Below are 12,410 nucleotides of genomic sequence, written 5' to 3' on the forward strand. Positions count from 1 at the left end.
ATGAGCCATGGAGCAGCACTACTGGTGCGGACAGGGCTTCAGGGTCTGGCTCATGGCCAGTATGGCTGGACAGATGTTCATAAATGACAGGGAATGATGCTGAGCCCTAAATTGAAAGACAGTATCTGCTACCATTGACTGAACCATTCACTGACTTGACATATATAATTTGTATCAGATTTTCTGTCAATGCAACCTGTAAACTGTGATTGCTGTTCTTTCTGTACATGCGACATCTATTGCATGACTGTCCATACTAGAAGAGGGATCCCTCCTCTGTGGCTCTTCCTGAGGTTTCTTCCATCGTCTTTTTTTTTCCCTGTTAAAAGGGTCTTTTTTCCCCATCAAGATGGCAAGTTTTTCCTCACTCGAATCGAGGGTCTAAGGACAGAGGATGTCGTTCACTGTACAGACTGTAAAGCCCACTGAGGCAATGTGATTGTGATTTTGGGCTATATAAATAAAATTTGATTTGATTTGAACTTAATAACATCATAAAATCTGCTGCATGCCTACTAAACAGTCATCATGAAATATATTATTGTTTGTGCATCAAGCTGATGATGCAAATACAGTTGTTCAGTCATAATTCATTTGATAAAGTTGCATGTCTCTTGCATTAAGGCTTCTATATGCTGAAAAGGGAAACAGGAATGAACACAGCAAGGTTTCAGCCCTGCTGTTTCAAGTAAATAAATGTGTTTGTCATTCTCAAGACTCAGCCTTTGCATATCATCAGCTGTTAAGAAGAATTTAATTCAGTTGAACTGAATATACAAGATGCCTGAAGATGCCTATTGTAAACTGAGTTTTTTTTCAAGGTTGGTTCACTCAAATTACTAAAACATAATTTCTCACCTTCGCGGCACCATGCAGATAATTTGGGTTTTATTCGTCCAGGGATTAAGACAGTGAAATGTCTACCGACACCTCATTACGAAGAGCGGTGAAAAATGACATCTCAAAAATTCAACAGTGACCCATTTCTACAATCAGTGTCCCAGTTACTTTGTAGAATCCACAGCTCACACTGTCAACATTTTTTTGCTGGAACTACTTTCTACTGACAAGTAAAAACTCTCCAGTGTGTTCTGCACATTCTCCACAAATGTCAGACCTTGGACAAATGCATGTGAAAAAATGTGAAGCGGAACTGTTAAATAGGCCAGGCATGCACACCACCAAGAATTATGATTGACAATAATATTTATTTCAAAAGAAAACAGACACATGTTACACAAGTCAAATCAGTTTGAGAAATTTGGCTCTTATTCCACCTGAACAAATAAACCCAGCGATATAAAGCTCTTTCTGTTATACAAGGTCACACTGGACATTTTCGACCTGCAGATACAAATAAAAACAACATGCATTAAAGCGAGATTACAGTAGTCAAAAAAATAGGTCAAAGTACAAAAATATCTTAACATGCTTTGCTCGATAATCTCTACATTGTTCATTTGCAGTGCTGGAGTGCACCTACTGTGTCCTAAACTATTAAAGTCAGCAGTTTTAATGCTTATTTTTCAGTCGAGATGGCACAAATACTCACAAAGTCAGTCGTTCAATCTGCTGCCCAAAGCAGCTGTACCTTTTTGTTCACATGCTCCAGTCTGCTGATTCAGTAGTCATAATTTACTCTGTGCACCATTAACACCAGCAGACAGATGATTCCCTTTGGTAAAAGTTTTGGTTTGTTCACAACAAATATTGTGTACAGAAATGTAATAAGTCTACTTGTAAAGATTTATTTTTCATACTTAAATATCACATGATATTGTGATATTTACACAACATGTATCTAGTTGAAATACTCAGATGTGGCCACAAGGTGCCAATCAACCACAACTTACCACTTGTTATTGTATTGTAACAGCTCTAAAACCCAGCTGAGGTCACTGTGGTGTGCTGAGTGAGTGATGTTCATTCATAACACTTCAAAACATCGCTACATGGGTGGAACGAGATTATTGCCGCTCCTACAGATCAGACTTAAATCTTGAATCTAGACAGCCTGCAAGTAGCGGCGACCATAAGGTGCGACAGCATTTAAATCAGGTGTCAACAGAATATTACAAAGACACTTCATGGAAAAAGACTTCTAGAGATGCAAACACTGCTAAAAAGATGAATCATTCTCCAATTAGAAGCGTCGACAGTCAACACCTGTACACGTTTGTCAAATCCTTGTTGATGAGCTTTCACTTGAGTCTTTTGTTTCTGTTTTTGTCTCTGCAGTTTGTCTATTTGTTGTTTGATCGGTTTAATTCTGGTGTAATTTAGCTCTTTATTCAATTATACTATTATTCAGTGCACCTAAAATGATGGTTTTGTTTCTTTGGAGCTCTCTTAATTGCTTCATGTTGCTTTGAAAACTCGAAAGGTGTTCACAAATGCCTGATGAATAAACAAAGTATATGGAGGAAGACTATAGTAAAAAGCAAGCTGTCCTTAATTTTTACGCTGATATTAGGCCTCAGTAGAATCTTGGTTACAATGTCTCTTCACCATTGAAGCATTTCCGTTACCCTGGAAGCCTTTCACTGTTTTCCACTCTGTGTATACTCTCATTGGTTAATTCTGCTGTCAACAACAGATGAGCAATATATTAAGCTTTGCTGTTACTTTTAGAATCTTAATTTCTTTCACCAACATAAATACAAATATGGTCAGCTACAGTAAACTACTACTAACTAGTATGTATGTGGCAACAGGGAGAGTCCACCACACCACATGCAAACAAAAGTGCAAGTCACTTGTGTAACCCAAATAAGACTTTTCACTGGAGTGAGCCTACAGCCGGGTTACTTGGTGAATGTGAAGGTTGTTCAGCGGCTCCGTGGACCTCCCACCAAATGCTACATTCTCTCAGGCAGCTGAGTAGGCAGCCTCATCGGAGTCTGGATCCCTGGTGCTGTCCTCGCTGAGGGGTGAGCGGCAGCTCAAATCTGCAATCCCCGACTCCTGGTCGCTGCCGTTGGAGAGGTTGGTCTCAGGTGTCTGGTTCAAGTCCTGGAGGATCAGGCTGCTGTCTGGCACTTTGGGCTGACAGGGGCTGCTGGTGATGAAGCCTCCGGTGTAGTCCTGAGGGGTGTTGGCCAGACCGAGGTCAGTACCGAGAGCCCACGCTGTGGGGCTCTTATCAAAAGTGGTTGTTGTCTGGGTCTCACTCCTCCACCCCTGCTCCTGCTCCAGCTCTGCAATTTTCTATTGATGACGTAAAACATGAAGACTACATTCATCTTCTATAATTAGGAAAATAACTGCCATAAAAGTTTTCTTCTCATGACAAACGACAAGCAGGATAAATTCTGTCCTACCTGTTTGTGTGAAGCCAGCTGCTCCTCCAGCTGCTGTGTCTCCTCCTGGATGGCGCTCAGATAATCCTCTACAGACTGACGAGGATGCATCCCGCGGTCAAAACGGTTATACAGCCCTCTCCAAAACCTATAGAGAGCAAGATATTTTAAAATCTGCAAGGAACATATCACTAACTCATACTCCTTCCTTTGTTTCATTTAACATTTATATAAACAGAATTGTTAAGAACTTTACATACTGTACATGTAATAGGAAAAACACTCGTATGCCTAGATTTAAAACAAGTTTTATGTTGTTAGAGTTTGTGAGAGCCTACTTAAAGCAGTAGGGGGCGGTAGAGGGCCTGAGGAGGCCCTGTGTTTGGCTGTGGTCTGGTCGGTACAGAGGGTTCATGTAGTCTGCCTGGTTGGTCCACAGATAACTCCACAAAGAGTGAGTCCTCTCACGCAGACTGTATGGGTGTCAAGTGGCAGTCAGGAAAAAAAGACAGCGAGAGAAAACTTTATTAATGGGCTTCTGAGGAAAGACAGAAACTTAGTTGTATTTTTGGGGGTTTCTTTCTAGCAAAGAGTTGTCTACATTTGCATGAGCCTGGTGATATACTGCTGGCTGTAGTAAATCTTCTCTCAGAGCAGTGTCTCTGTGCTGTGAAAAGGAAAAGAAACTGCAGGTGTAAATCTTACCCCAGCTCTAGCCTCTCCCGCTGGTTGTTGCCAATGAAGTTGCCATACTGACAGGAGTAGATGTGGCTGTGAATGGTGATGAGGAACCTCTCGTTGAACTCAAAGGCACAGGGGTACTGCTCCATGAGCTGCCACACACACTCCAGGAACTGATCGATGACGGGAGATACCTCTTTAGGGTCTCCGACCTGGTGGTTGCATCTGAAGAGGAGGTGAGGACTTTTAGATCCAAACACAACAAATAAATCATGGATCCTACAACAGTGATGCTTTATGGCCAAACCTGTGAGAGAACTTGTGTCCAAAAGAAACCCAGTCTTTCTCAATGAGAACCTGAGAGCAGGAAAAAAAACATATGCTGAAACACATTGGGGCCCAGAGATTGTGAACATGTTGAATTTCAGTGTGAGCAGATTAAAGGTTCAGACATAGTACACAGTTAAACCCTGCAGAATGACTGAACCTCTTCACCCTCTGTGTGGGGTCACTCTCCTCTGACTTTAGGGGCAGTTCCAAAAAGCAGGCTACTGTATTTTATTTTCCACGGTGGCTCTTAGTGGAGTCCGAATAAAACCACAAAAATCCTTCTGATCACAGAGACAAGCCTCATGAGTCCAGTATGGTATACTATCTTTCAGAATGAAACTGGATATATGAATATGATGCAGAGTGTACCAGTGGGGTTTGTGACATGCACAGGTTCAGTTCGTACCATTAGTCCTCGGAAGGTCCTGTAGTAAGGATCCAGCAGCACACAGGCCACCGAGCACACCTGGGCAGTGCGGTCCCAGCCATCTGAACAGTGAACCAGGACACTGACACCCTCCTCAGCAATAGCCTACACAAACACACACACACACACACACACACACACACACACACACACACACACACACACACACACACACACACACACACACACACACACACACACACACACACAGAGTATGTGTAGTGCCACAGCACAATCAAGGTAAAACAATACATTTAGAAACATCTACAGTAGTCAAAGTACAAATATCAGCATCTTCTGTCCCAGAACTGGAAAGTTCCACCTCCTGGTAGATGTGGATTAGATGCCAGTTACCCATTAATTATTCTATTATTATTATTACTGTTTAAAAAAGGGACAGAAGAGGAAGACTACAAGCAAGAAAACAAGGATTTAACGATATAAAAATACACTTTAAAAAATCCGCTTTGGAAATGTTTTCGAGGAAGGAAATGCATTTGCCATGTTATTTAGACCGCAGGGATACACACAATGGGCTTCTCTGTAAACAGAAATTTGTTTGTTTACAAGGAAACTCTAAAGGGCTCTTCTAAATGCTCAGATACAGCACTCCACTTTAGACGTGCTGAAGGACCTGCAGTGCACACGGACTCAAAACATGCATGACTAAACAATAAAAAAACTACTTAGACGAGAGTGCATCAGAACCTCAGTCTCCTGAAACCTGAAGTTTATGCTGCCGATGTTCAAGGAGATGGACAGATGTCACACATTTGTGATTATATTTTATTGTGTTTCTGTATGATTTCTGCCTCATGTTGGTCAAAGTATTTTATCAGTTAAATGCACAATACAAAACAAAGACGTTTGCAGAGTGTCGTGTGGGAGGGCTGGGCAGAAGTGGGGTGGCAGATTTGCTGCTCAGCTACTCAGAGATGGACAGATCTGGAGGAGAGAGTTGGGTGCAGAGCCAGACCTTCTGGAGGAATAAACATCCATTGTCACATTGGATTCTGCTCTGATCCAGAAATGTTTACTGACGGGAGGAGAGTTCAAACATTACTTCTGAACTGGATCTATCTTTACTCCCATTTATCAACCTGACTGCATCATTGATCCACGGAGGTGACCTCCATTGTCAGGTGTTTATGTACTGTAGTGATGCGAAGAAAACAATTTGCTTTGCTGGTGGTGAAGACACCATTCAACAACCACCACTGCAGATGAAAATGTGGGGCTGACTAATTGTATTGTATATACTGACAGGTGTTTCTATTATTATGTCTACCTTATTAAATCCCTGGAGGTAGCCAACGAACTAATTTGAAGGACAGATGTATCACACTTAATTACTTTCAGCTAGGTACCACATAACTGTGGTCAGTGTACAGACAGGCATCATGACAGGACACAACACACACACACACACACACACACACACACACACACACACACACACACACACACACACACACACACACACACACACACACACACACACACAGACAGAGAAAAACACCCACATACACCTAAGCTAATATTGAGTGCAGTGGTGAGGCAGACAGCAGGGATTAACCTCCAGACTGACCTTGGCGATGAAGATGCCTGCATCCAAAACAGCTTTGATGTGCTTCAGCCAGCCTGAGCTCTCCAGACCTTCCAGGAAGTCGGACATGGAGGGGGAGCGCAGCTCGCACACTGCAACCACAACACAGCTGTCTCACTGACAGGAAGCATGGAGCATACCTGATCACTGCGCTTTATTAAATCTCACATTCACCTTCGCATCACTACAAACAGCCATGACCATGAATTTATATGGAATCTGGGCATGACATGGGAAAATATGGGTCACATTCGTGTATTTTATGTTTCCAAGCAGATTTCCTTCTGCTTCTCATGTAAGGGTTCATTGGGAACAAAATTAATGGGCTTAGTCACACTGGCAGCGAGGCTCGAGGAGCTGCATTGTCAGCTTTACCAACACTTTGGTCCAGATTGAAATAGCTCCACAACTGCCATCAAATTTTGAACATGCATCATGGTCCCCAAAGGATGCATCCTCTGACTTTTTCTCTAGCGCCACCATCAGATCAAAGGCTTGACATGTGAAATATCTCAACATCTTCTACATGGATTAGCACAAAACCTGATACCAGATTTCCTTGAGCACAACCATGAGGTTCATTTGGGGTTCTGAGTGAACCTACTCTGCACCTACTTAAAGCAACATTATGCAACTTTCTGACCTTAAAATAACAGCTTCAAAATCATGTTGATGGTTCAGTGTCTTGTAATGCGGTGAATGGTGTCTCTGTCTCAGCTATCACTTGTTTCTGCTCTATGTCACGTCAGTGAGAGGGTAGGATCACAGTGTTACATACATGTTTACTTCAACATACAAGTTTTTAACATGTAACATTGTTATGACGTAATGAGTTTTGTTTGTAGTTAGCACCTACCTGACAAATTGTTACAGAGCTGGGATTTGAATTTACAACAGTAGTGTTGCACTCAGAAACTGTGGGGGGCACCAAATTGCACAAAATGCCAATTTCTACATAATGTTGCTTTAATGGATTACCATGATACTTGGGGCAGACATTCACATTTCCCTAATGATGAATTTTAATCACTTTGGTGATTTTCATCTAGCCTCATCTGGACAAGATTTTAAATTTATCCAACACTTTGACCAAATATCTGCAAAGCTAATGACATTCCCATCAGCCTCAGCTGTACTGTGTGTTTAGTGCTAATTAGCTAATGTTAGCATGCTAACACACTAAACTAAGGTGGTGAACATGGTAAACATTATACCTGCTAAACATTGTGAACATGCTGAAGTTAGCATTTAGCTAAGAGCCACAAGGTGTAAGTATAGCTTTAAAGAGCAGCTAGCATGGCTGTAGACTGTTAGTCTCGTGTTTGTATGTTTTAAAATTTGAATGTAAGACAAAGTAATGTGCAAACACATTAACACAAGCAAGGCAGACAATTAAATACAGATCCATGTCTGTATCATAAGGCTTCCTGCATTATGTTTGTTTATCTTCTAAAACTGTATCTAAAATTTATTTTTCCATCTTCAGGGCTCAACATAAATATTTGCGAGTTCACTGGAGGGGCAGGGTGACATGAACCCATTTATCCTCAGCTGACATTTCATTTGCTTGGGACTATTTATCACACTTATGTTCATAATTCAGATAAGTGTATGAAAAGATCCGCTCACTCCTCACTCCTCACTCATTAAGGCGATGAAGTGTTTTTTGCTGACCTGTAAGAGCGCTTTGAGGCCACCGACAGGAGAGCGAGCAGGTGAGTGGGTTCATTCACCTTTTGTTACACTTTGTAGAGCAGACTTCGGCTCAGAAGAAATGTTTGAGGTAATGCCACCAGGCAGGGGGTCTGCAAAGTCTTATTCAAGTGTGCAATTGGGTAGAAAGAGTCAGGCGCTGTCTCTAGCATTTAAAGACTTCCCTTGTGCTGCCAGGGGGCAAAGAGTTATCACAACTAAGAACAGCTATAACTTTTCAGACTTGAAATCACATCATTCTCACGCCCTCAGTCTCTCTTTGGGGGATAAGGTCCCGGATTGTCCACTCCGGGAAACCAAAATAGCTCAGAAATAAAATCCAGATGGATTCAAAGTCTTCCTAGGAGCACCCCTGCACAATACCCAGAAATTCTCCTGTGGGCTCATTTGAGGCCTGATTGCAGCACAGTCCGGTCTGCATGAGCGAATATGAAAGCCACAGGGGGAGCGTAGGGTCCCGCTCTGCTTTAGTAATGTGAAGAAGCGGCAGACTTTAAACAGAGGATGCCAGAAAATATATATTTCGTTCCACAAACACTGGTGTGGTGAAACATTTCTGACATAGTGATGAATGCACTGCTGTTTCTGAGGCAATTAAACATAAAAATCAGCGTGAGAAATCATTTGAGGCAGACGTGATAATTACCTTCCAGCATTTTTTGTTGGCTGTTTCTCATAACGTGGATGTTTTCGATGCCGATGAACTGGAATTTAATGTTGGAGTAGTTGTCTTCATTCTCATAGCCTTTTCCGGCAGCTCGGTTTGCGATTGCATTCAGCTACAAAGAAATGCGCTTAATCATCAGAACATACTTCTTAAAGAGCAAAAAAAATATAAACGGCTGTTACGTGATATTGATGATTGTTCAACAAGCACATGGTCAGGATGTTTTCAAGGCCTTTGTTGTGAGCACATCCAGCTGCCAAAACCCACCATGGAAAATAAAGCCCACCTGAACATACAACATTACTGTAAGAGTTGTATGTCCTCAGGGCTCACCTTAGGCCTGGTGTCCACCACATACATGAAGTCGCTGCGGGGATTGGACCTCAAGATGGCCTCCAGCATCTGTTCATCCTCCAGGCAGCGGGCGCTGAAACCTGACAGGGGCTGGCTGCTGCGGCAGATGGCAGCCTGGGAGGAGGCAAGAGGCACTCAGGCTTCATACAGGAATGTTTACTTGTCCTAACAGTCGATTTCAGGTGAATTATTACTTTGGATGACTTTAAGAACGAAGCAAAATGTGATATGTGAGAATCATGGTGAATACAAATTCACAGTACTTTTTCTTTCCTTGCATGTTCAATTTCAATTAATCAACCACACAATATCTTATTTGTGCATTCAGTAGCCACGAGGGATCAGGCCTGAGACCGTTGTGTGACTCTCCCTTCTGACTCATGAACCCGAGCGGAGCCCCTTTGTACGATCAGAGCTCCACACACTGGACCCTCTACCCTGGGAAGCTGACCTTGCACGCATAAAGCACTCCCAACTGTCCAGTCGAGGATTAATAGAACGGATCACGAATGTTATTTCTCATTCAGATTTAGAAAATGGGAATGATTCATGCTTTGATTTCAGCAGAGAATGGACATCTCCTCATGGGACCTTCGTGTGCCTGTTTAGCTTGCATGGCTAATAATCTGAGTCTTACATGCTGTAGGTTCTCTTTCCATTTAGTATCATTGTTGATCGAGTCTCAGTGAATCTCTGACACCGACTCACTTAATTCTGATTTCAGCTTCATGTCTCTTCTCGTCAGAGTCTCAGTGATCGGTTCTTTTAGAGTTATCATATGAACACTTAAAAACAAAGAGAAAATATATGCTTATGTCAACTTACATGATTTTCTTTGGAGTAGTACGACAGAGTGGGAAATCTGCCTCGGCTTCTGAACTTGGAGCTCCCCACTATGACCGGCGGTGTGGCGGACTCGGGTACAAACAGGTCAGCAGGGTAGGTGTCACTCACCTTTGGAAAATAACATTACAACAGTAGGCTGCTGCCATGTCCATATTAGGTTAAAACAGTACAACTGGTCATTGATGTTGGCTAACTGACCTTGTAGTGTTGGTTGACGGTGGAGAGTTTCCACAGGGAGTTTGGGAGTCCCATTCTGCTGTAATCAGCCTTGAGGTCCAAGAAGTCCCATTCCTGTCGTCTCTCCTCATCATCAACGTTAGGCTTATAGGAGAAGCAATACAGCTCCTCGTAAGTCTCTGCAGGGCACAGTAGTGGTGATGGATAAAAGGGTGATGCACAAAACCTCCAATCTCGAAAATCTCATATATCATCATATCAGCTTTAGAGCTGCAACAAATAGCCAAATAAACCAATAGTCAATTGAGATAAAATTAATTGCTAACTATTCTGGTAATTATTTATTATTTAATTATTTCAATGATTTTTCAAGGAAAAATGTAGATAATTTACTGGTTCCAACTTCTTCGATGTATTTAAGATGTTCTTCGATGTAAGAATTTACTGCTTTTCTTTAAAATTTTTGATAGGAAATGATGAGTCTTTGGGTTTGGAACTGTTTTTTGGACAAAAAAAAGCAATTCGAAGATGTTACTTTGTGCTTTGAGGGAATTTTTGACAATTTTTTGACATTTTACAGTCTAAACAATGAATTGATTAATTGTGATACGATAATATAGAACTTCTGATATAGTGGTTTGTTACTCTGACTCTTAGGTCACATTTGACCCACAAACTACACCACATTGATCCTCTGTTGCCATGACAACACAGGTTACCTGGCTGGGACAGACGCTGCAGTGACAGGTGAACATCATGACACTCTCGCTCTCGAGGTATGACAAAATGAAGAACCTGGAAGTTCTTGCAGTGAATGATGAGAGGACATCCTGAGGCTGAGGCGGCTTGTTTCTCCAGACTGCACACCAAACTGTGAAGCACCTGGTATGAAAGATTAAAGTCAAATACAGACATTTTATTTTATGACTTATATTGCAAATATTTTGTACAGCATGACGCCTGGATGCACACAGTGACTAATGAATGCATTGTCTACTACATCTGTACTACAGTGTACCTTGCACTGTATTTAAAGGATAAATTGACCCAAAAATGAAAATTCTGCATTATCTTTTCATCCCCATTTTGCAGTCTGCAAAACATTTCTTGCCTTACAGCAAAACAGGGTTGCAGCATTCTTCTTAACAGCTGAAGTAGATGGGGACAACAGAAAAATAAACTCATCGAGCATAATCCAGGGCTCCTTGAAAAGACATCATTTATACCCTCAGTATAGCTTGTGCACCCAGTTCAGACAGGGTGTGCGCTAATGCTTATTAGCTTGGCAGCTACAGTGAAAACTCAGCTGTATTAAGGGTGTAAATGGTGTCTATTCAAATAAATTTAGGATCTCGGGGCTTCCGGAGACTTGGATTACAGTGGACGAGCTGTATGGAGCAATTTTGTGAGTTTTAACAGTTGTTTTCTCACCTTTTTAAACAAGTCCCCAACTACTTCAGTTGTTTAGGAGACTGCTGCAACTCTGTTTTTCTTGTGAAGCATTTCTGGAAATGTTTTGTGGATCACGAAACTTAATCTGGCTTTCCATCAGCATGAGGGTGAGCAGGTAATGAGTGAATATTCATGTTTGGTTGAACTTATCCTTTAAAGAAGACTCTTTCCTAAACATTTCCTGTACTTTGATCTTTGTCCTGACTGATGTCTCTGATGATTACCCATGTTTCATTGCGCACTCCGGCCTCGTTCTCCACGAAGATGGTGTGTGTGGCCGTCAGGTAGAGGGTGCCCACCCTACTTCTTCTGGGGGACACTCTGTCGAGCAGCCTGACGCTCTCCACCTGGAAGAGGAAGAACATTAAACAGCCTCATCCTCAGCTCGTGTCCAGCTCCTCACACAGCAGCTGTGCTCAGGTGTTAGCTGCACTGACACACAAACACACACTGTCTGATAGCAGCAGGAGCAGCCCCGGCTGCCTACGTGGCCGACACGGCACACGCCCTTTTATTAACCCAGTATGTTTGCTTAATGGTTCGTATTTAAAGTACAGTTCATGGCGGCTCGTGTTGAGGTGAGACAGGAGGCTCAGTGCGGAAACTGTGGCTGAATCAATCAATCAGAGCCGCGGTTACCTTTGGTAGTCGGATGTGCTCCATCAGCAGCTGAGAGACGAGCCGCAGCTTCCTGTGGGTACTGAACCTGACACAATACAGCTACCAACAGTCCGACATGTGATCAATAAATCACAGTATGCTATAGGTTAGCTTAAATGGTTATCGTTAGTCGCGAGAAGGTAAACCCGACCATAACATTGCTGTCGGTGTCTTCACAGGAGATGCTCCGCCGGGTCC

At 42.4% G+C, this 12,410-nt stretch overlaps 1 protein-coding gene across 1 annotated transcript; it reads right to left on the reverse strand.

Annotated features, from left to right (window-relative positions):
- Window positions 1-1,188: 1,188 nt before the first annotated feature.
- Window positions 1,189-12,408, reverse strand: mtmr7a (myotubularin related protein 7a). The gene is made up of 14 exons (XM_073486320.1): window positions 12,192-12,408; window positions 11,777-11,899; window positions 10,820-10,982; window positions 10,122-10,279; window positions 9,903-10,031; window positions 9,057-9,191; window positions 8,703-8,835; window positions 6,326-6,435; window positions 4,717-4,842; window positions 4,288-4,337; window positions 4,005-4,205; window positions 3,638-3,772; window positions 3,321-3,447; window positions 1,189-3,207 (listed from the first exon to the last, which is right to left on the reverse strand). Exons 1-14 carry the CDS (start codon window positions 12,213-12,215, stop codon window positions 2,869-2,871), a joined length of 1,953 nt encoding a protein of 650 aa, XP_073342421.1. The 5' UTR covers window positions 12,216-12,408; the 3' UTR covers window positions 1,189-2,868.
- Window positions 12,409-12,410: the final 2 nt, after the last annotated feature.

Source organism: Pagrus major, chromosome 18 (assembly GCF_040436345.1).
Source record: "Pagrus major chromosome 18, Pma_NU_1.0".
Taxonomy (NCBI): Eukaryota; Metazoa; Chordata; class Actinopteri; order Spariformes; family Sparidae; genus Pagrus; species Pagrus major.